This window comes from Xenopus tropicalis, chromosome 8 (genome assembly GCF_000004195.4).
Source record: "Xenopus tropicalis strain Nigerian chromosome 8, UCB_Xtro_10.0, whole genome shotgun sequence".
In the NCBI taxonomy this organism is placed as follows: domain Eukaryota; kingdom Metazoa; phylum Chordata; class Amphibia; order Anura; family Pipidae; genus Xenopus; species Xenopus tropicalis.
This window is the reverse complement of record NC_030684.2, coordinates 23095893-23121442: the sequence shown is the minus strand read 5'-3', so window position 1 is coordinate 23121442 and position 25550 is coordinate 23095893. Positions and strand designations below refer to the sequence as shown.

General features: G+C 41.7%; 1 protein-coding gene across 1 annotated transcript in view; it reads right to left on the bottom strand.

Moving 5' to 3' along the window:
* ecm2.2 (extracellular matrix protein 2, female organ and adipocyte specific, gene 2) overlaps positions 1-25187 on the bottom strand; it is a 54737-nt gene extending 29550 nt beyond the window's left edge. The window contains exons 1-4 of the mRNA XM_002935511.5: positions 24608-25187; positions 16825-17157; positions 15526-15795; positions 1636-1751 (exon numbers count right to left, since the gene is read on the bottom strand). Of these exons, the coding sequence (XP_002935557.1) occupies positions 1636-1751; positions 15526-15795; positions 16825-17157; positions 24608-24824 (936 nt within the window). The 5' untranslated portion in view covers positions 24825-25187. The remainder of the gene's footprint in view (positions 1-1635; positions 1752-15525; positions 15796-16824; positions 17158-24607) is intronic.
* Between the last annotated feature and the right edge of the window lie 363 nt (positions 25188-25550).

The following is a 25550-nucleotide window of genomic DNA, read 5'->3' as shown; positions in this document are numbered from 1 at the left end:
TTAGACAACTCAGTGTAACACCATTTTGGCTTAAATAAGGCAAATCCTGGCTAGCAGCGTAGTGTAGAGCATGTGTTACATGCGACCCTTAATACTTAGGCATGGGCCTCCGCTAAGTGGGAGAAATGCTATGGAGCTGAGGATGTAGTTGAACTACAACTAGCTGAGATTGTGTGGTGCAGATAGTATAGATGGATGCCAGAGGATTCTTATGGTAAACTATAATACAGATTTATTGGTCCAAGACACATATATTATGCAGGGTTGTTATATACTCACAAGCAGTTGATATAGAATGTCACAGTAGTAGGTAGCAGTTGTGACCTTTAGAGACAGTATAACCCACATTGGAGATATGCAGAGGTAGTAGCTGAGAGTCCAAGATGGATGCCCTTTACTGGAACGGATCCCTACAGCCAACGGTGGTTCAGGGGTAAGTACTAGCCTGAATCCTTTGTCTTAACTGTGGTCCCTACAGCAAGGCATACAGAGCCTGGGGTAGGCTAAGTATCTCCTTTGTTGCGGCTAATAGCTGCCCTTTCTAGCTAAAGCTGACTATGCTCACTTCTCCTAGAGAGTGCTATAAAATATTCTGCTGTGCTTACTTGTCCTCATTCACGGGGCCCTGTCCCCGACTTATCCAGTTGGTAAGTGTTCTTTGGTTCAAGGTGGCTTACTGGGGCCTGTTTCTGCACCCAGGCTCAGAGGGAGCTTTGATAAGGAAGCAGGCAGGCAGCCAAAGAGGAAGCCACTCCTCCTTGCTAGACGCTATATCAGTCTGCAGGGGGAGTGGTCAACCTGACTAAACCTATAAGGAATACATAACTGAAACCTGAGTATAAGGGCTCTTCCCAATAACAGTACAGATTGTGAAGAGGTAGGGGTAAAGCCATAGGGAGCTTAACCCTATGGGTCCCTACATTAGTATCATCAGCAAAAATAGAAAGAGTACTTTGTATGCCCACCTCCAGGTCATTAATAAAGTAAAAAGCAAAGGACGAACAACAAACCCCTGCATACTCCACTAAGAACACTGGTCCCATTAGGAGATGTTTCATTTACCACCACTCTTTGTAAATATTATGTTCGAGGCCAATATTCCTCAGTTTTATCATTAACTTTTTCTGCAGAACTGTATCAAATACTTAAGCAAAGTCAACGTAGATGACATCCACTGCCAATCCAGAGTCAAGGTTCCTTCTCACCTCCTCATAAAAGGCAATAAAATGAGTCTGGCAAGATCTGTTATGCATGAAACCATGCTGGCACAAACTTATAGTATTGTGATTTGCAATGTATTTAAGTACCCTATCCCTTATTACCCCTTCCAAAAGCTTTCCTACCACTGATGTCAGACTAACATGCCTATAGTTCTCAGGCTGAGAACGGGATCCCTTTTTGTATAATGGAACCACATTGACAATTCACCAGTCTCTCGGCACCATGCCAGACCTCAATGAAAAAATGAAGTGAAGAGGTTTGACAATCACAGAGCTAAGCTTGTTTCTTCAGTATCTTCATTGAAACTGATCTAGAATACATGCATTTATACTTGCAGCTATGTTTCCTTTGCCTGTGTAAGGTGCGTGCTTGTATGTTTTGATTAGATCAGTCATAACAAGAGAAGTATCTTACTTTAAAGACATCAAATGACAAGCCCGAATCATCTATCTTGTTCTTGCTGAGATCCAGCCACTCCAGATTAGGCAGCCCTGAGAAGGCTCTTGCTGGCAGCTTGGAGATCTCATTCTCTGCAAGGAAAAGAAATGGGAAAGATGAGATTCTCTCATTGTATAGACTTGAATATTGCTCCTTTAATTAGGCCCAGGCCGATGTAAATCAAACCATCCTGGAGAAGAGAACACAAAGTAGCATGCCACATTTTTTCATAGCCCCAAGGAAGACAGCAAGAGCATCAATTTCTATTTGATCAGTGAGTCATGGGCAAATTGGATACACAAAACGACTCAACTTTCCATCTTTGTGAGCTTGTGTTATTGCAATTAACTACATACTATTAGCTCAGCATTTAATTAAAGATACATCCTTTTAGTAATCTGCTTCCTTTTAAAGAACAATTGGTGGCTCAAAAGTCCCTTGTATTTTATGTTTCATAAAAAACTAAGAAGATTTATATCAGAATATGGAATTTTAGCATGGGCGGCTTTCTATCCACCCTTTAACCAGTGCCACAGAAAATATCAGTTTAAATGTACTAAGACAGATGGAGTAAATCATAGCATTCTAAAGGGGTGCCCAAGACTATAGATAGGTTATCTGGGGCCTTGACCTGTGTACAGTTCCAATGCAGGTACCATGCTTTTAGTATGGCAGTCAACCTCTAGTTATGCCCTCACACTATAAGAAGTAATATAAATGACAATGTAGTCATCCAATGTAGTCTGGGTGATGCATTGTTTACTTGTTGGTGGTACCACTAAGAGGAGATCTTTTTTTTTTTTTTGTAACTTCTTTTTATTGAACATAGCAAGTAATAGTGGTTTACATAGTTTCAGTGAAAAGAAAAACATGTGATATTGCTGTCTTTGGTTCATTTGTTATTGGTAAAGAGCGATGTATAGGGATGGGTTAGGGGTATGGGTATGGTTTGTCCTTATTGATAGGTAGGTTTTAATTAGGTAGGGAAGGAGGGATTAGTAACTGAGGGAATAGATTGGGGTAGAGAGAAAACACCAGGTAAGTCCATTGTGTATAAGCCATTTTGCCTTATTTTAAGATGAGTTCTTGAGTTGGTTTGTAGGTTATTGTTGTTGGCCATCTTGCGAGGTGGGTAGTGTGGTTTTGCGGTATGTGTTCCATTGTGCCCATATTTTATTGTATTGCTCTTTTTTGTTAATGTCATTCCAGGCTGCCATTTGTTCCATTGAGGCTCTTATGTCCATGTTTTGTAGTATTTGTTTAATTTCGAAGGGGCCTCCTGTTTTCCACCCTTTTGCTATGAGTGTGGTGGTCACATTTAAAATGTGGAATAAGAGTTTTCTTTGGGGGTTAGGGATGGTTTCAGGGAAATGCATTATCAATGCTGCTTCTGGTGTTTTTGGTAGGTTGATTTGTAAGTCCTTTGTTATTATTGTAAAGACTTGTTGCCATATGTTGCTTATTCTTAGGCAATGCCACCACATGTGTATCAAAGTCCCTTGATTGTCACAGCCTCTCCAGCACGTGGTGGGGTATGTTGCTGAGATATGGTGTAGTTGTTCTGGGGTTAAATGCCATCTATATAAGAGTTTTTTGGCTGACTTTAGGTGGTTTGTGCATCTGGTTGCTCCAGTTGTTATAGAGAATATCTTATCCCATTGTTCTGGAGTAAGTTCCGTTTGTAGGTCCAGTTCCCATTTTTGCATAAATGGATGTTTGTAGTCCAGTAGAAGTTCTAATAAAAATTGGTAACAGTCCGAAAGAATGCCTCTTATTCCTTTTCCGATGTTACTGCAAAGGTGTTCTATTCTTGTTGGTTGTCTTTTAGTTTTGTGGTTCGGTGTGTTTTTGTGTAGAAAATGGGTGACTCTTAGGTATGCGTATTGTTCCTTATTGTGGAGTTGGAATTTTTCTTGAAGTTGGTGGAAAGTGCGGTAGGTTGTGATAAAGTACAGGTCTGAAATGGTGTTGATACCTCTGTCTATCCAGCTTTGTAATGAGAGGTCTTTGATAAGATAATGTAAATTGGTGATAGGGGTTAGTGGTGAGGGGAATTTGCCCAAGTCACCTTTTGTGTTTAATTTGTCCCAGGTTGTGAGGATCAGTTTAGTTGTGGGCAGCAATGGTAAGTCCTTGGGTCTATTTTTAGGTGGTAGCCAAAGGAGTTGAGGTAAAGTCATGTTTTGTATAAGGCTTGTTTCTGTTAGGGGCCATTTTTTGTGGTTTGGAGGTTAATGCATCCTGATAGCCGTTTCTAGTAGGGAGGCTTTATAATACAGCTGTATGTTGGGAATTCCCAAGCCCCCTTTTAGTTTAGGTTGTTGTAAGACCTTAAAGGCTATCAGAGGTTTCACATCTTTCCATATAAAGTTGTTCATTTGCATTTGTAATAGTTTGATGTATCGTGGCGGGAGTTGTATCTGCACTGTTCGGAATAAGTATAATATTCTCTGTAGTGCATTCATTTTAGCTGCCACTATTCTGCCTATCCAGGATATGTTTTGTGATTTCCATTTTTGATAGTCTGATTGGAGTGTCTTTTGTAGTGGGAGATAGTTCACTTTGTATAGGTTTTCCGGGTTTTTTGTCAGTTTGATTCCTAAGTAGGTGATGTGGGTTTCTCTCCAGTCATATGTGTATTCTTGTTGTAATATTTGTAGGTCCCTTTGGGGTATGTTGATGGGTAAGGCTTGGGTTTTGCTGTAATTAATTTTATACCATGAGACTTGGTAGAAATCTGTTAGTTCTTTAGTTAAGTTAGTTAGTGAGGTTTGAGGCTTAGTGAGGGAGAGTACTATATTGTCAGTGAATAGTCCTATTGTTTGTGGTCCTTCTGGTGTTGGGATTCCTTTTATATTTGTGTTCTGTCTAATTTTACTAGCTAGTGGTTCTACCATTAGTGCAAATATGAGTGGAGAGAGTGGGCAGCCCTGTCTTGTTCCATTTGTGATGTTAAAGGCACTCGACAGGATCCCTGAAGTGTTTACCCTTGCAGTAGGAGATGAGTATAATGCTAGTATTGCTTTGATATAAGTCTTTCCCAACTGGAATTTTTTTAGTGTTTGTTCCATATATTCCCAGTGGACCCTGTCGAATGCCTTCTCTGCGTCCAATGATAGGAGAAGGGATGGGTATTTTTGGTTTTTGATAATATGTAAGAGATTGTGAAGTTTTCTTGTGTTCTTGGGGGCAAGGCAAGACCTCTGATTAGTCTTTGTGCTAATATTTTGGAATATAATTTGAGGTCTGTGTTTAAGAGGGCTATCAGTCTGAAGTTTTGGTAACTGTCTGGAGTTTTGCCTGGTTTGGGTATGGTTGTAATATGGGCTTGGAGGAATTCTGGGTTGATTTTCCCTGTGTCCATTATGTTTTGGAATATTTCTTGAAGTTGTGGTATGAGTAGTGTTTTATATGTTTTATAGTATATGTTTGTGAAGCCATCTGGGCCTGGTGCTTTTCCTATTTTAAGTAGCTTTATTCCTTGTTCTCTGAGAGGAGATCTTTCTAGTGTCATTGGTCCTGTCTAGGCTGCAGTTATTGGCAGCTAGATACTGCAGGAATGGACTGGCCCATTTCGTTGTGAGGGCTCATTTACAAAGGCATAGATGCAAACGCTAGCATGCTAAGGTGTTAAAGGAGACATATTGGATAAATGGGAAAAACCCTAATTTTGTAGGGAATTATGAATAATATACGGTGCTGGTTTCCCTTTGTGCTAAAAATTATTAAAAAATTAATCCTCTCTGTAAAAATGTCCCCTTTATTGGAGCTCCCTATAGATCGTATCACTTCTCCCTCCAGTGTGAAATGAAGAGTGGGCGTGTCCGAACTCTCCCTGCCAGAAGCACAGTAGGAGGGGGATAGCCAATCACAGCCCTGCAGTCACACAAGCACATACAGGCTTTAGTTCCCTATCAGGTCAGCCTAGCTGCTGATTGGTTTCCGATCCTACAGTGCAGTGTACTGAGGGCCGCCGGCTCCCCAGCTCATCCAGAGAATTCAGCCAGCAGGAAGTGGAACAGATGGGGGGTGCTAGTGTGGTTTTTGTGGAATTTCTCAATAAAACAGTCAGAAACACAACTTTTTAAGCACAATCCTTCTATATCTAGAGGAGTATAATTCAGTGGTACATTATCTAGTATAAATAAATTTAAAGCAACTGGACTTGTTTGGTTACATAGTTACATAGTTACATAGGGTTGAAAAAAGACCATTGTCCATCAAGTTCAACCCATCCGAGTAAACCCAGCACACAACCTATACTAACCAATCTATACACTCATATACATAAACTATATATACAACCAGTAATACTAACTGTAGATATTAGTATCACAATAGCCTTGGATATTCTTGGTAATCATTGAAGACGTTTCACTACTCATCCGAGCAGCTTCTTCAGTTCAACTGACTGGTATGGGAAGTCCTCAGCATATATACTCTTCCACTAATCCAATCACAGTGGCACTTTTTAACTCTTCAGAAAGGTGACATCTGAAACTCACAGAGGTGTGAATGCTGTGGAGTTACTTTGAAAGGATTATCAGTGGTACATTCTTAATTTTTATAGGATATGTCTCCTTTAAAAGATGATGCCCCTAAGAGAACTTGCACCTATTACTTGTGCAGAAGAAAATGCTCTGTGTCTTGTGCCTATTGCACCTTTGTTGGTACATTTGCCGCAAGATGCAGACTGCAACACTCAAATTAGCAGGGGCAGCTTGTGACTGCTAGTATGCAATTTACCCAATTATAAATATAAAGGTACAAAGATTTCCAGAGATTCTGGTAGCAGCAGGCTTAAAAATACAAGAACAGTGCCTGGTGATATTCTCATACACTCATGTAAATTATTGTGTGCCAATTTGGTCCTGCCTCATGCTGAATTTATTGACCCTCTTGACAGATATGCAGTTTCAATATATGTTAATCTTCCCCAAGGATTGGGTGAGGGGGCCTAACCATTTTTTGATCCACAAATCATCAGTCTGGAGCCCTTATGTTTGGTCCCAAGTAATAACTAGTTACAAATAGCCAATCAGATCATTGCCTTCATTCTTTCATAGTATCCAGTCCACATCCAGCCAATCAGATCATTGCTTTCATTCTTTCATAGTATCCAGTCCACACTTGTGTTCCATGCCCTCGCAGTCTGACAGCCTTCTCAATAAGTGGTTTTAAAAATTAGAGACCAGATTAGATTTTCACTATTGAATGTTGTTCTCATATCTACCTCTAGGTGGGGCATGGGAGCATTTTTAGCAATACAGGTGTCAGGGTGTTGTGTTATCTTCCCACTGTTCTGCTGGGAGGTGGGTGATATCACCTTGCAGCGCAGCAGTAAAGTGTGACTGACGTTTATGAGAGCACAAGTCACATGGTTGAGGGCCCCTGGGAAACTAAGAGTATGTCTAGCCCCATGTCAAACTTCAAAATTAAATATAAAAATTGCTCTTTTAAAAACAGATTTCAATGAAGGATTCTGTTGGAGCAGCACTATTAACTGATGCTTTTTGAACAAAAACATGTTTGTTCCGTGATGGAATCCCCTTAATATAATATTCCTAACACTGTATTTAAGCAAAAAGGTTACAGCTGATATTTTGGCTATAGTTTCCTTTTAAGCCAGTGGTCTCCAACCTATTTTGCACCATGGACCGGTTTCAAGCAAGACAATTTTTCCGAGGACCAGGGGTGGTGGATATATAGACCTGAGCTTGTTTCCCTGCATTAGATGCACCCAGGCCTCTTGCTCTTCTTACTCCCACCTAAGTGGTGACATCCCCAGACAGTTAATATGGAGCTTTAAATACTTTGGTCCTTTTTACAATCAGTAGAAAGCTTCCTGGGCTTCACATAGTAGTTGTCATGGAGTTGGGATCACAGGTAATTGGGACCAGAGGTGGCCCAGTTTAGCACAGCCCACAGCCCAGCACCGGTCCCCAGCCCGGTGGTTGTGGACCCCTGTTTTAAGCCATTAAGGCAGCCTTTTTATCAATCCATTGTCTCACTGGCAGGCAGCACAACATCACCAGATGATATCCCTAGCTTAACATATCTGTTACCCCTAAGTATTAATTTGGAAATGTCTATTGAATGGTGCACTAGAATAAGGGGAACTAGAATGAACGATTTTTTGCCAGACCTAGCATTAAATAAAACTAGCACCGCCTACACATTCTGAGCTGCAGATGGTGTCCAGATGAGAACACTTGACCCGTTAAATACTCATGTGTAACAAATGATTTGAATCATTTTCCTGTTGATTCAAACCTAACAGTACATGCACAAATAATGCCAAAGTGTGCGGTGCCAAATTTCAGTGTGTTACTCATGTTGTAAGGAAAATAGCATTAACACATCAGAACACACCAATTAAAATTTAATGAAATAGGTTTTTGTTTGTTTTTTTTAAATTTAGTTTGTGAGAGTAGCATAAGTTAAATAACATTGGAAGGTTATAGATAGACAGTTGTATTGAACTTTAAGTAGAAGAAACAGAAAAAAAGAGAAAAGAAAAAAAAACTTACAGATGTTATCATGTAATCACAATATATTATTTGTTTGTTTCTGTTCTAGGTTGGTCAGATAGTTCTTTGAAACTCTAACAAGTATCCCACGTTTTATGATATTGATATAGGTTGTTTCATTATTCCCCTGCCACCCGTTCCATGATCTCTCTATTATTGAATTGAGTTATGCATTCCTGTAAAGTTGGTTGTGTGGAGGATTTCCAGTATTTAGCAATTAGTGCAGTGGAATAATAATTTCTTGATGGGTTTGGTATAGTTTGCTGGGTATATTTGTAAGAGGGCTAGTTCTGGGTTCTTAGGTAATTGTTGTTATAACAATTGCAATATCATTTGGAAGGCATCTTGCCAGAATGGAGCAATTATTTGACAATGACAACACACATGTAATAAGGATCCTTGAGTATCACATCCAGGTATACAGTTTGTTAGATAGTTTGGTATCAATTTTGACAATTTTTGCAGCGTTAAGTGCCCTCTATACAAAAGTTTAATATGTGCCTTTACATGATGGTACATTTTGTAGTTCCTTGTGGTGCTTTTTGCCATTGCCACTTTTGCATATTAGGTAATTTTATATTAGGGTCATGGGCTGTTAACAGTTTATAGCAATTCAAGAGATTTCAAGCTTGCAAAGATGTTCCATACTTGTTAGTTGCCTTTGGGTTTTGTAGTCTCTGTTATAGGAATGCATCCAGTGTGTGATTTGAAGGTAGGAGTAGTGATCAGTGGGTTTAAGATTGTACTTTTCTGTGAGTTTTTTAAAAGATTGCAGAGTGTTTTTAAAATATAGATCGGTGATCCACCATTGATCTATCTTAAGATGCAGATTTGAGGGGTATGTTTAGGTAGTAATGGAGAAGGAAATGTACCAAAATTGTATTTTGAAGCATTTTTATACCATGTTAATAAAATAATCAATCCAATGTTTGATCAATGATCAATCCAATGTTTATATCCTCGTGGGGCATGCATACAAATAGCCGTTTCCAGCAAGGATGCAGTGTGATGAGCCTCCAGATACCTTTAAATATTGTGCAATTTGAAATTTCAGTCTTGGTGGTTTGCCCTGCCATATATAGCTATTAAGTGTTCGTAGGAATGTTTTAATATATTGGGGTATAATATTTACGCCATTCAAAGGAGAAGTAAAGGTAAGAACTAAGTAAGCTTTATCGAATACAGCCAAGCTGCACTGAGTCCTCTATCAAAAGAAACACAGGATTTCTTGTCTCCTTTTTGTAAGGGTATCTGACTTCCTCTCTCAGAAAAATCCTTCATTCCCGGAGCCAGAGTCTGTACAGTTCTCTCCTCTCTCCTGCTTCCCCCTGCCATAAGAATTCATAAAACTCACTCCCCCCACCCTTAGGAATGTGTGATCTGAGCTATAAAGGCTAGAGCTGCAGCAGGAAGCTATGAAGACCAAGCTAAAATGGCAGCTGCAATCTTAATCAAATAGAGAGCTCTAAGGCTGTTTACTCAATGCCAAAATGACTTTCCTTCTCCATTAATACAGTGTTGAACTATTGCACGTAGGAGAGGTTGATAATTTAGACAGTATATTGGGTCTGCATCTTTTGGTAGTTTAATACCTAGGTATACTATATAAGTGTCTCTCCAATAAAATTAGAAAGTCTGAGCTATGGCATATAGAGTGCTTTGTGGTATATTTATTGGCAATGCTTGGGTTTTAGTTGTATTTATATTATACACACTTCTTGAAATTGGATTAGTTGAGTCAGTAAATTTGGTAATAATATTGTTGGATTAGTTAAGGTTAACAAAATGTCATCTGAAATATTTTGTGTATATCCGTTGATATACGGATTCCAATAACGTCTGGATATAATTCAGGGGTCCTCAAACTACAGCCCATGGGTCAGATACAGCCCCCCAAGGTCATTTACCCAGCCCCTGCTGCGTCTTCACCCCTGGCTACCACCTGTCTACCTCAGTGTCTACCTCTGCCCCAGCACGTCATGTCCCGTCAATGCTAATTACGTGTCCAGCCCCCCAACATATAGGACTAAACTGGACCAGTGTAGGGTCAGACTGGTGGGCCCACTGGGGTCCCTGTCCTCCAGGATTCGGTTCTGTGTCGGCAGGGACCACAAGGGCCAGGGTCCTCATTGTGCATGAGGCATTTATGATAACCATATACTGCCAAACCGGGGGCACATTCTGCCTGCATTTATGCAGGCTCCCAAGTTTATTTATGGGTTGCTTTAAAGCCAAATGCTACTTTCTATTAATATTTAACTACATCTATAAAAATAAAAAATGGTTGGAGAAATGTTAAGTGGCTTTAAGGGTTTAGAAATGGCTTCTGTACACTTAAAATATAATGTACTGTTAACAAATATACAGATTTATAGAAATATGCCCTTTGTACAGTAGCTGTGGATTTACTTATTACAGAACAAACTGGTGCCTATTGGAAGTCTATAAAGAGACAATAAGGGTCATTTATATAGACCCTGGACTGTTGTGCAAGAGGACAAAGATGAGCAAAACCATCCCCAAGGAAAGCATTGGGGTTTTCTATGACAGGACTTTATTTTAAGGACTCCATTGGCCCCAAAGCCTAGTTTTGCTTATAGGAAAGGCAAGAGTATAGGTTCATTGGATTCTCCAAGTTTGTTGGAAGGAGATTCAATGAGGCCTACCAGTTTGGCTGGATATGAGACGTTCCTATTAAGGATGCACACAACCCAAAATTCTAGGGTTTGCCCAAATCTGAATCCTAATTTTCATATTCAAATAAGTAACATTAATGATATAAGCAACAATATTCAGCAAAATAACTTCAACTTTCGGTCCAAAGTCATGTAATAATGAGGGCTCAGATTTGGTTGGGCCAGGCACTCAGATTTGTCTAAATATGAATACTGCACACATCCAGCCAGATCCTAAACTGAATTAGGGATTTGGGGTATCTCTAGTAGGCTGGTGAAACAGCGGCCAGGTGGCAACCCTTTCTGCAGCACTGTTCTCATGAGGGGTATGTAAGAGATGAAATAAATATTTTTATTTAATTAATGCAAATAGTTAACACTATATGCTGGTTAGCCAGCAGGTGGCGCAAAGCCCACCTGTAATCCTATTTCAGCCTGAGAATATCAGAGACAGCAACAAGACCTTATGGCCAGACCTACTGGGGAGGTTGGTACCTAGGCTAGCTAGTGATAGCAGTGGCAAGTGAGTTCACTCCAGGAGTAAAAGTTAGAGAGGGCTAGTTAGCAAGGACAGCCTGTTGTCCTGATTGCTTAGTAAAGAGGTAGAGCCCCTGAGGCAAAGTAAGCACCAGAAAGGGAATTGAGCTTTTGTAGGTCATAGGAGGGCCTACGGGTGAAGCTTGGGCACTGTACATATGGTCACTGTAGAGGAAGAGCTAATGGTCCCTAGTAAACAGGGAGCCTCTGGAACGACTAATGGCACTCTGCCTGTGCAGCCACATGGGACAGGGGTCCTGGAGGCTTCTGTGAAAAACAATCAATGTGTGTGTGTCAGCAACCAGAGCCCATTCTTAATTCTGCTTCCCTGCGAGAAGTGTCTTTTATTAAGTGTGTTTAAGTTCACTGCAATCGTGTGAAGATGTGTAATTCCTGCAGCTGCCACAGTAAGTGGCTGCCAGCAACTTTATAGGTAGGTTGGTCCATCATGACCCCTAACTGCCATATCATTCAGGCACACAAGGAAATGAGTCCTAGCAAACACAGGGTGCTAAAGAGTACTTTTCATACCTTCTTCCCTATGACAGACAGTAAGGACAAAGCTGCCTTGTCCCTTTAAGTACTGCATCTGCATTGGATTGAGGCCTAGAGTGGCAATGTGTGGACTGGATTCAGGCAAATGCCAGAGGGGCTGCTGTAAGATACTACTGTAAGACAATCACTATTTATTTGGGCCTTGTGAACCTGAAACACCAGGGCATATTTTGAGTCCCAGTAAAGACCTGGTTGAATTGCATGAGTTTTGTTAAAGACCCCTGATAATTCTTAAAATACTTTTAGTATCCCCTCCTGTGTGATTTCCAATATAATGAGGTCATTGCTACATTTTAACTATCCAAAACCCATTGTTGCTATGGAGAACTGGTGAGTTCTTAGCAGCAATCAAAACTGTTGAACAAGAATGTAAAAATCTCCCTTGAATGAAACAAACAAAAGAAATGTGCCTGGGAACAAGCTGTTGACCCTTATTTCCAGGGGGTTTCAATCATCATAGAACATTAGGCTTAATTAGCCGGTAATTATGTGGGTGTTTACCTTTTGTTGCCCAGCGGAATGCCAAAGTTCTGAGTTATAATGGTTGAAAGAAAATGAATCATGATTTCCACATTTATGTTCTAGTATATTTAGGGGGGTTGCTCAGTGTACAGGCACAGAAAGTATTAGCCCTGCAGTGCTATGTGATATATAAATATTCCCAGCACTGACTGCATAACACTCGTAGCCTTCTGTACACTGGAAGCTTCTTTTTGGAGATTTACAGAAGACCAAGGACTTCCCCTTTAAGCTAGCCAAGGCAAGGTCTCCAAACAAACATATCTTTGCTTGTTTTGGCCACCCATGTGATGGGTCAAATGGACTAATCCAGTTATTGGACCTTAGACCGGATCATACTGCAGGCCATGAAGACCTTTTGGGCAAGGATCATGCTAATGTCTAGACTTACCAAATAACTATATGGCTGATTTTAATCTAGATATTGGGCAGACTGGCCCTCATGAAGGCCCTATACATGGACCAATAAGCTGCCGACTCACTCTGGACCAGCTTTAGTATCATGTTCCCTGTATGTTATATTATCACTAGGGCTGCCACCTGGCACGCAAATTCACCACCCCCCGACATGCCACACTCCCTACCACCCATGACATCAACACCACCATTCCCTTAACACAGGCCACCTCGCTCCTTGCAAAGTAAAAAATACTTAAGTACAGTGACTAAAGGCAGAAACCTTTTAGCAAACACGGCAAATGAAGCTGCACCATGTTTGGTTCTTGGTCCTTAAATGAAGACAGTTAGACTACTAGTATACAACCAGCAGGGTAATGTCACATGACCACCACTTTACCAAAGCTATTTGTTTTAGTATTTATATCTTATACTTAGTTAAATTTTTAGCAATGATGTTTCCTATTGCTGCCATTATTACAGTATTATTGCCTGATATAGTACTGAAGGGGAAGAACAAAGTAAAAATAGAACCAGAAAAAGGAAAAGATATCAATAGTAGGGAAAACAGAACTTGGGGTTGCTCAGTCGCTCAGCCGCTCCGTTGTTGACCTCATGCCATCTTCATCAGTTGACGTTTGACCTTTTTAATTATATCCACTTTCTATTGGTGCTCCTAGTCCGGTATCATTTGTTTATCTCTGTATAATCATAGGAACAAGACCCATGGGGACCATACTGATACAAACATGTCTGGGGCCCCTTGGACATTGCTAAGCAGCTCCTCCATTCGCATAACATTTCCCATCTCTTTTCCCATTCACTTATAGTTGGGGGAGTGATAGATCTCCAGTGGTGTGGTGTCACTGTCCTGGCCACCCCCAGGCAATAACCTAAGAGTGACCTCTTATATTTGATGACTGATCCCGGAAGGATTGATAAAATCAGGGGGTCAGGTTTCAGGTCTAAGCCTGTACATGAATTGATAGCCCCAAAATGGGGTCAGTAAGCAAAATAAGTTGGGCTTTTTATTTGGAATTGGGCACCACAGAGGTGGCAGTGTGAGACAGTAACATTATAATGTGGTGTAGATGCAATTATATCACTGCCTGATGACATCTAAAGGTCACTCTGCTGTCACCACATCTTTACACTAGGTTTTCCAAAGATTTAATCCAGGCGCTGCCATAATCTTATAACACACCCTTTTTACCATTTCTATTTACTTTTCCTCATACATTTGTTTAATTAGTATTGTGGGCTGTTGCTTTAGACCAGTGATCCCCAACCAGTGGCTCGTGATTAACATGTTGCTCACCAACCCCTTGGACGTTGCTCCCAGTGGCCTTAAAGTAGATGCTTATTTTTTATTTCCTGGCTTGAAGGCAAGATTTAGTTGCATTAAAAAGAGATGTACTGCCAAACAGAGCCTCCTTTAAACTGCCAGTACCAATAGAGGCTACCAAATAGCCCCTTATCTGGCATCCCCCAGGAATTTTTGTGGCTCACGAGTATAAAAGTTTGGGGACCTCTGCTTTGGACAGTTAAGAGTTAAAGGACAATAAAACTTATGGGGTGGTGCTAATTTCTTACTAACCCCCCCCCACAGGGAGCAAAAAATGCTAACCAAGAAGATGCTCCTTGTTTATCAAAAAAATAACCAGGGTAAGGGAACAGGCACCACCATTTTTTTAGTTTCCCAGATACTTTTTGCCATGAACTGGGGTTATATAGCAATTCTAGTAAGTCAGTCACCCTCCCTAAGCCCATGCAAGGAATAGCTGTATAGCCAACCTTAATTAGGAACTGTAGGACCAGGGTTTGTGCTTAAGCAGTAAAGCAGTTTGCTTTCACTTCAGGCAGAAGCAGACCAACATGTATTTATTAGTGATGTTAGTGTATGTTTAATACCATAAAGAGAACACATCCGAAGTTTGGTATAAAGAAACATTAGTTGATGAATTTAAATATTTAGGGGCCGATTCACTAAAGGTTGTTAACGCTTAACGCATAGTTTTATGTGTTAAAAAGAGTTCTTTAATTAAGCACCGATTCATCAAAGTAAATTCGCATGCGTTACTACTCATATCGCATGCACAAAAATTTCAATTATCGCAAAGCGTTATTTCCATCGCATTGCAGTAATTATCTAATACAAATAATACTAACACATAATTCACAGACATATTTTAAGCATTAAAAGCATAAAATGTGGCGATAATTACTGTGAAACTTAACGCCTCCCAGGAGTAGGTATTACTAAACAACATTGCAGCTGGTGATTGTCTGTGGTGACAAGATGGAGTTTGCAGTCGGATTTTTTCTGGAATCTGAAGTATGTGTTCACCCTAGAGTGAGGCATCCTCCAGTTTTCAGGGAAATGGTCATTTTCAGAATGGTAGTTTTCAGAAAGTAATGGTTACGTGCATAATAGCATGTGCTAATATCGCATGCTGCGAAATAACGCATAAATATATTGCATGATTTAAAATATCACTCAAAAATATGTCATCGCAACATAAATAACGACAATAAAATTGTTTCTTAATTCAGACAAGTGTCTTTTTCGTGAATCGATCGTTAATTCTCCAAATATAAGAAGTGATAATATTTTTAATGCATGCCTTTAGTGAATCAGCCCCTTATTTTCTTACCGGCTAAGTAGAGTGTCTGCAACCCATAGTCGGTCATTAGTGGCAGGTACTTCATCTTTGTATTTGCACATGCAATGGTTGATTCCGAGAGCAGACACCCAGCAGGGAGAGATGGAATGGGGCTCTCTGTTGGCTGGACTGGAATGCCGGGGATAGGTGGTAGTGGAAGCAAGCTGTCAGCCACATTGGTATCTGCTCGTTCTTTCATGTGCTTCTCCTCCTTAGCAGACTGTTCAAGTACCTTTTTTGCTGCACTTTGTGTAGTTTTCTCTAGGGAAAGGTAAGAAGAAATGATGAATAAAGAGTTGCTTTGCTCCTTGCAAAGTAAAAAATACTTGTTCTTAAGTACAGTGACATGGCAACTGAAGCTGCACCATGTTTGGTTCTTGGTCCTAAAATGAAGACAGTTAGACTACTAATATACAACCAGCAGGGTAATGTCACATGGCCACCCCCCCACACACAAAAAATAGTTTTGAGACCCAGATTGAACTGCAACCTACCCAGCTCCTCCCATTTGCATATGTGACTGTCCATGCATGCAGCGGGCAGGTGAATTTTTTAGCAAGCGTAGTGGGTATAGAGGAAGGTGACCCTGCGGTCCAGCCTCAGCGACCACAAGATCTGCTTCCTCTATAATTACTCCCCTGTATACAATTTCCATCCTTCCTCCTTTGTTGTCACTGTTTTGTAAGTAGGGGGTAGTTATCTATGCACTGGTACCAACAAGACCAAACATGGAGCACCTTCACTTTCCCTGGTTGCCCGGTGTAGCTAAAAAAATGACAAAACTATAGATTCTTCCTGATTTAAGCAATAGGCAAAAAAGTATGTACAGCACAAGCCCTATTAATTGCACTAAATAACTCATTTTCGGGTACTAGAAAAGTCTAATGGCTACACTGGCCGCATTACTGTACTGGGTCATCTCAGTCATTTTGACTGCAACTGACTCAGTGTCAGACTGGCCCACTGGAGATAATCCTGTTGAGTGATGGATCTAATGGATCCTGGCTCATTCATCCATGTGACCAAATAGTTCGACTTTTCCCCACCAGGGTGAAACACTAGCCCACTACCTAAGTAAACCCCTGATACCATATGTGCAGTTACAGTCAAGCAATGACTGACAATCAGTGGATTCTGGCAAATGCCAGAGGAGCTGCTGTAAGATGCCATAGACAGTCACTGTTTATAAGTGCAGCCTCATAAAAGCTGTTGGTTACTAGAACTGGAGCCAGCTATGCACCCTTTATTAAAGTCCACCTGTAGCTCATTGCTGCTTGTGGGCTCGTATACCTTGCTTTAGTGGTTCCTTCTTTGGTTTGTCAGTAGTAGCTGGAGAACTTGCCTTCTTATAAATCCTAGGTTCTTGTTTCTCCGATGATCCTTTTTTCTTTTTAGAGGGAGACTTATTACGGTCCAATGATTTGTCAACTTTAGTCTCCTCTTTTCTTTTTGGTGGCCTTGTGGCTGCCATTGCAGAAAAGCCCATTACAGGTGTTGGGGTCACCGTTTTGGCTGCCACTTTTAGCTTCACCACGTTCTTCTCCTTTTGTTTTGCATTTGTATCACCTTTCCTTCCATGGTCTGGCAACGCAGACGGCATCAGAACTTTTACTTTCGGCAAGCCTAAAGATAGAGTCAAACAGTGTTACTAACATGTTCAGAATGAAATTGATCGCCATGATCAGAATTTTATTGGAAGATAGTTAGCATTATCCATTGGTTTGTCATTTCTAGCACTTGAATAGTCCCTTTAAACTTTGACCAACAGGAGTTGCTGCAAGCAACCCTTGTAATCTACATGCTATATTTAGATGCAAGAAGGAGCAGTTTCAGTGTTGGACTGGGACTTGAGAGACCCAGCAAAGAAGACAGTGCCAAATGCCCAAATGCAAGAGGCATCATCATATAGAACTAAGGGCTGTTGGACAATGTCCTTCTTCAATGTATTCTTGATTTTTGGGCTTTGTGTGCCATACTCTGCCTGCCCTATGCTGCCTGTGTGTGCCATACTCTGCCTGCCCTATGCTGCCTGTGTGTGCCATACTTTGCCTGCCATACCCTGCCTGTGTGTTCCATACTCTGCCTGCCCTATGCTGCCTGTGTGCCATACTCTGCCTGCCCTATGCTGCCTGTGTGTGTCATACTCTGCCTGCCCTATTAGCAGCCAGACAGGTGCGGGGCCACACAGAGGGGGGTCGTAGGCCACCAGTTGGACAGCACTGACATAGATGAAAAGGTTGTGGTGCTCTAATATTTGGTGCAACATTTGGTCAGTGACCACTTTATACCCAAACATAGGTTCCAGGTATTTGTTGCTGTACTGGCCATCCAGCCAGTGCCTCCATTAAAAATCATGGACTCCCACCCAGGTCTTTATCCCTCTGCCTGACCAGGCCCCTGCCAACTAAGTAGAATGGTGCCAGTATTTATCAAAATAAATTATCCCCCCAATCACAGGCTTTGTCTCATTCCAACCAAATACTTCCCCAACCCACACAAACCCTGCCCAATCTCAGCTAAGCCCTAACCCTTTTACAAAGTGTAAGTCTTTCCTGTAGACAGAAACCCACTTTTTTCTTAGAGGGCATATTCAAGTTAGAATACAGAACAGTACTGGTTTTCGTAGACTTGGCAATAAAGCCCCCACTCCTACAGTTGTACTACCTGTGCCCCCTAATGGCTGCCCTGCACCACTTGTAGTTTTCTTTTTTTTTGAAGAGCACTTTGGTTGCATGTATTTGTTGTGCTGGGTATATAATATTTCTGCTCACTCCGATGTTGCCTTTATTTGCTTATACTACAAGTGGGAGAGGGGAATGTACTTTTGGTCGTGCTCCAAAAGTACATTGAAAAAGATTTGCTCAGTTTCCATGGTTACATGTTTTTCCACTTCTTTTTTTCCCTTTAGATACCATCTTTTGCCTAATGGTATGTGTAATAAGCTAGAGACAGAATGTGTATATATCCCGAGGACTCTCCCACCACAAATAAACATTCTTATGAATCCAAAGGAGTTGACGTAGCCAGTCTGCTTGAATTCCACATGAACTTCCTGTAGTAAAACCAAGATGGAAGGTAGAACCATAAATTCAGACAGTATAGCATCCAAAACATTCAAAGCATAGGGCTTTTATTCACCGTAATGCCATCTTCTTTTACCTTGTGGCAAAGGATAAGCAAGTACAGAGAATCATGCACCATAACCTGTAGGAAATACTTAGGAGGTGAAGGGATAGTCTCACTGGTAAGGAGGGACCTGAGTGGAATGGATTCACTCCAGTGGAAGCTACTCAATGATAAAATATAGAGTCCATTTCCAATTTTTGGTTCCTGAACTTAGGTGGGTGTCATCTGGGGTGGTGTAACGCCACTCTTCTCCTTGGTGGTGCTCTTGCTAAGCTGGCTTATCTGTCTTTCTATCTCACAACTCCTATGTGACACAAGCAGATTTCCACTGCTTTTACCTTTGTCCACAAGGTGTCTGTTCCCTTAGTCCTCTAAGGCTGCTGGTCACTATAGGGTACTAAGCTTGATAATGGGGTCTTATCTTCTCATCACACCCCCCTTCGTAAAAGGTTGAGACCAAAGAGGAAGAGCAATGTGCTCCCTCCTATTATATAATCTTTGGACATGAACTGTGTCGCTACCCCTTGGCCAGTCTTAGGAATACCTCAATCCCCATGCACATAAGTTACAGAGCCTGGAATTCCTGAGCACTAGGGGAAGATACTTTTCTGTTTTAGTCGTAATTGCCCACTATGTCTACTGCAACCTTTCCGAAAATTTGTTCCCCTTACCGAGCCCACCGAACCACTTGAACTGCTTGTTGTCATCAGGGTCAGTCAGGCTGCCACCCCAGGGGCCCCGCACCCCCAATCAATGTGCCCTGTTGGCCACATCCCCCGCACCCCACCCAGGGGGCCCTTGCTACCCGCCTGACATACTCCCTGAACGCACATAAGCATCAGGGGAGGATACCAGTCGCTGGGGGATCAGTAACAGGGTTTGGGTCTGGGCCCATCTGGTTTTTTCCCGGTATCCTGGTGGCCCAGTCTGACCCTGGATGTCACTGACACCATATTCTTGTTGCTATTTCCTGAAATGGAATGCATTTATGAGTAAAGCTGTTTAACCTTCACCGCTGCCCTGGTGTCCGAATGAGTACATGCCATATGGTGCTTTGATTCAGTGTTTTTCCCTATGCTGCGAGTCTGGGACATTGCACCCGGACCACCAATAAGGAGCTGTGAGTGACCTGATTCTTTTAAAGGTTTTTGAGCTGTGTGGATAATTGAACAGAGCACACAGTTTTAGTGAAAGGTTTGGGGCATGGGCACACGAGCCCTCTATTCAATTTGGTGAGCTTGTCTCCTTAATTATAAATTACTTTAAATTGTGACCGATAGTCAACCAGCCTTTTACATAAGAAGGTTGTTTTCCCCTTTTTGAGGGGTTTCCAATTAGAGTTAGGTTGAGAGCCTTCTTATTGTATAATAGTGAGCTATTTCCTGAAATGGGCTTAATTGTCACAACTTTTATACCAGGACTCACTCATAGCAACTACAAAACCTATACACTTTTAATATATTGGAACTGACATATCAGATGCACAAGCACAATTATGCTTTAATTCTTAAAAAGAATGTTGCATTGGGGTAAAAAAAAAACAAACTTGCACCAATTATTTGCATTCTAACCATTAAAACACCTTGCTTGATGGAATACTTAAAGGGATACTGCTGTGATTTTTACAGTATACTTTTATTTCTAAGTTACACTATTTCCATAGCAAATAATTCACTCTACCATACCATTTAAAATGTTATTCTTAAACCAACAAATGTATTTATTTCTAGCTGTCATGTTGGTATGTAGGCGCCATCTCAGTGCATTGTGCCTAAACTTTCAGAAGGAGCCAGCGCTACACATTAGAACTGCTTTCAGGTAACCTATTGTTTCTCCTACTCCCATGTAACTGGAGGAGTCCCAAGCCGGACTTGGATTTCTTACTATTGAGTCCTATTCTGATACCTACTGGGAGCTGCTATCTTGCTCCCTTCCCATTGTTCTGCTGATCGGCAGCTGGGGGAAAGGGAGGGGGGTGATATCACTCCAACTTGCAGCATAGCAGTAAAGTGTGACTGAAGTTTATCAGAGCACAGGTCACATGGCTGTGGCACCCTGGGAAATGAAGAATATGGCTAGCCCCATGTGAAATTTAAAAAATTATAAAAACATTTGTTTGTGTTTTTGAAAAACAGATTTCAATGCAGGATTCTGCTGGAGAAGCTCTATTAACTGATACGTCTTGAAAAAATATGGCTGAAATACTCTATTCCATAGAGCAAAATGGGATTGACATGGTAGCAAATACGCTAAGCTGAAATATGTTGTGTATTTACAAAATGGCAGCAAAACTCGTGCCTGAATGTATTAGCAACATAGCTGTTGTGTCATAATTATGTTACGTAATAACGCTGGGCCACCTTACCTCACTACATTCGGCTGAGAAATGCACATCATCAGCCACATGTGGTTTTATTTACTGTATTTACACTTGAATCAGCATTTTTAAAAATGCAATGTAAAAATGCCCTGTGTGCCCTTGCCCTTGATAGAATATTCTGAATAATTATTCACCCCCTCACACAGCTCAATAGCATATTATAGGGGGAGCAGACCCCAGACTTCTTTATTCCTATTGTAAAATATAATGTGAACAGAACAAATAACTGCTCAGCATCCTTATTTCATTGCAAAGCTGCATTTAGGGGTTCAAGTGGGCAACTTCCCCGGGCCCTAGCCATTGCCAGGACACATAGCACCAGAACTCTGCAAGGGGAAAGAAAATGAATTATAACCCCACCCCCCCCAGCACTGATTTATTAGGGGTCAACAGCTGTGAGAGCTGTGAGTTTATATAGAATTGCAAGATGTCAGGGGAAGGATGTCCATTTGCAGAATTGTGTGTATTGTAATGTGAGATGATGTGAGGAAAGAAGCTGTAACTGTGGTGTCATGCCACTCTCAGACGCACATGACACCGGGACGGGGAAACAAGGGGTTACACTCAGTCACCTTTTACACATGTTAGACTAACATCAGGCACCCCCAAACACACCACCGCCCCAAATAACTATTCGCTGCCACCATCTATCATTAACAGGCGATAGAAACCTAATACACAAATGTATCACACACTTCCTCTTACTTTAAGTAGGGTTAGCTAATTCAACAAGCACTCTAGCAGCCAAAGGGTAAAGTCAAACACACTCTCCTGTTAGCAGTCAACTAGTTAATTAGCATTTACACAGAAAACTTGCCCTCCCCCCTACTCAATACTCATACAGCCAAGCAGGTAATATATATATATATGAGCATTTATACAAGGTACATGAGTCTTAGAGCCAAAGGACATAACTGTGAGGTTTGATATAATATCCTATATTCTAAAATCAATATATTCATATACGCATGTACTTTGATAACTTTGGTACACTTTGATGCTTAGCATATCATACTACATTTTAGAAATGTATCTCCATTTTGTAACAGCAAACAGCAAGGTTTGAACCTCCCATAATAGTTGTTTTTCCCATATAGTACTCTTGCACAGCTTGCACCTTATGAAATATATGTTTTTGAAAAACAACTTAGTCTTATCTGTGCACTAACGCCTCTTCTACTCCTTGTATCCTCCTTAAAATTCCTCTCCTGCATTAGCCATCCTTGAAGGCCATCCTTGAAGCTAATGAGGATCTACTCTATTTTTTATAATGATTCCTTTGTATCTGCACGTACACAAGGGGTATAAAAGCTATGATCATGTAAGAATCAACTGAACAAGTTTGAACTTCCATTGTGGTTGTGTCCTTCTTGTTCCCATGCACGTCTTTGTCCTGGCAGGAGGGCTCCCTCAGGTAACTACACTTACAGTCTGCGGTCAGGAACCCTAACAATAACTAATTAAATTTTATATTTAATATTACAAGGGTAAACAGTGCATTTAAAAAGATTTTACGAAAAGAGACATACACATACAAACAGTAAATAAAATTAAAAGGGAATAAAACACAGAGATACCCTATGTATGTTACCGAGTACCGAGTGTCCTCCTGGAGGTAAGAGTTTGAAAACCTGAGCACACTGGGACCTCCAAAATATGAGATAATGAGTAACTGGGTCTGTGGCCCTTTTTATACCCCGCTGGGACCCTTTCTCATTACCGTATGCATGAGGAGGGAGTGTCCAGGAACTTGTCCCTTGGGACCCCCTATAGAGCTTGCACTTCTCAGGCCAGTTACTGTCATATAATATTGGCACTTGCCAGTACCCAATATTATTATGAAAATATGGGCTTGCTTTAACCCATATGTGGGCGATCAGAATGATACCATGAGGGGTGTCTCATGTCCCAGTCCCCCAGAAACTATCCCTCCTAACTGGTGGGTATAGGCTGTCCCTGTTTGGTATCATTAGGAAGCATGGGGCCTCCTCATAACCAATATGTGATTTATGAGGATGTGAACCCTAAAGCAAAGGAGATATGGATCCATTTCTATAATCCATATTTTCTCATGGCTGTTCTTAGGTCCACAATTGCCTATCTTTGATCAACAGATCCAAGAAACCAAAGGCCCCAGTTTCCTGCCCCAGATGGCTGGCTCCGATACCCAGATAGGTTTGTCACCTTCCACAGTCCCTTGTTGCATATTTAAGGGCCATTTGTGGACACAAAGCAAAATGTTGTCAGGTTTAACCTTTTACAATGCCAGGACAATACTGCTGGCATGACATGTGGGAAAATGTGTATAGTAGGGCAAGTTGCCATCAGAGAAAGGGGCTGACTGTGAGACAGTGTGTATAGTAAGGCAAGGTGATGTCAAGAAGTGGCTAGCTAGTATGAGGAGGAACAGACAGCAAATGTATATTAAGGCAAAAGATGCCATTTAAAGCAAGGCTCCTCAACGCGACAAAGTCTATCCAAGAGATTCTATGAACTGTAGATTAATCACAGCCATAGAAGTTACTATAAATCATACCTCCCAACATTTGAAAAGTAGAAGGAGGGACAAGAATATCTGCTGCGTGTAGCGCGGCAAAATTTTTCAGGCCAGGCCCCCCCAAACAGGCCCATTTTACAAAACCACACCTGAAAAGCATAACATACACAAAGTGCACCAAAAGACAGACATGGTGGCCCCAATCATTTTATGACATATTGTAGCCCTAGGGGTTTAATTACGCACTGTGGCACCTGTATATCATGACAGACTCAGTGTAGCACAAGCATCCCATGCTACATATTGACCCTCAGCATCTCTAATACCCATTTATAAACAATTCAAAACTCAGAAAATCACCAGAGCTATATGAAGTCCCATCAGTACAAAGGACACACACACATTGGTAGCCAGGGCCCCCTAAAAGATTGGTAGCCAGGGCCCCCCTAAAACATTGGTAACATCCAACATCCTCCAGCTCCCCCCAGCATCCTCCAGCTCCCCCCCAAGCACCCTCCAGCTCCCACTCAGCGTCCTCCCCAGCATCCCCCAGCTCCTCCTTAACTTCCTCCAGCTCCTCCTAGTATCCTTCAGCTCCCTCCAGTGTCCTCCCCAACATCATTCAGCTCCCCCGCAGCGTCCTCCCCAACATCCTTCGGCTCCCCCACAACGTCCTCCCCAGTGTCCCCCTGCTTCCTGCGGCTCCCCCGGCTCTTCTTCTCCCCATGACGTCACACTCACATCTCTCAGGAGCACCGCAGCTTCTGCACTGCATTCACCTAAATGAATGGAACTGAGCGGAAGAAGCGGTGCTCCAGAGATGTGAGTGTGACGTTGCAGGGAGTAGAAGAGCTGAGGGACGCAGCCGGAGGAAGCGGGACATTTGAAGAACAATCCGGGACTGCGGGACAGGGTGGAGAAATCGGGACTGTCCCATGTAAAGCAGGACAGTTGGGAGGTATGCTATAAATGACTTCTCACTATGCAGGCCAAAAAGGAAATGACACCAGACTCTTCACCATTTGGATGAGTCAACAAATAAAGTAAAATTTCTCTGGCACGTTCCTTACCTGTGGGTTCCATCCTCTGACTGGGATGGCCTTGCTTTGCTTTTGGTGGAATCCTCAGTGCATCCTTTGCATCATCAGGGCTCAGCTTCACTCCTTTCTTGCCCAATGGATTCAGGTGTGTGCCATTGCTGAGCTGCTCTGTGGGAGCTTGTGGGGCCCCTCCTGTTAATCCTAATGCACTTATCAGAGCCAGACATATAGGAAAACTAAGATTCATTGTGCTGACCTCTTACTATAACCAATTAAATTGTAAGGACCAGTGGTGTCTAGCCTGACTCCTGCAACTCTGCTCTGCAAAGGAGCTTCTCCGATTTCCCAAAATTCAACTCAAGATGTTTCTGAAATCAGATACCCGGGGGATTTCAATTCAAACATAAGGTGAACTGTGCGTTCTTCCCCCTCTTGCCTGCAAAGCTGAGATTCTTTTCTCTCCCAGCAAACACTATTACCAAGAGTAATTTGGGCACAACCCCTTTATGGCAGGAAATTGCAGGTCCAAGGAGCCCACCATTTAATTAAGCATTTGTTTATGCAAGATTGGAAACATACCAGCTTCTCCCCAGGCCCTGGATGTTACATTGCAGGGCAGCGTTACACTAAGAGGTCTGTAGCCCAGTCACTATGAATGGGGCCTCTGTTTGCTAACAAGCGGAGCTCAGATTGGAGGAAAGAGGCATTTGATTCAGGTTAACATACAGCAAACATTTTCAGCTGGAAATGTGCAGTCCTCCAGAGTTTACTGAATGCACATACTTAAAGGGAATATAAACCCAACTATACTTTGCCTAGTGATAGAAAATGTCATTCTAAGGAATTTTCCCATAGACATTTATTACACATTTCCAGTGCTGGAGCAGAGAGCTGGTGTTGGAGTATCTGCGGGGAGCTGCGGAGCTGCAGCAGACCTCAACCTCAAACATCAGTGCTAAGGCTGCTGGGAATG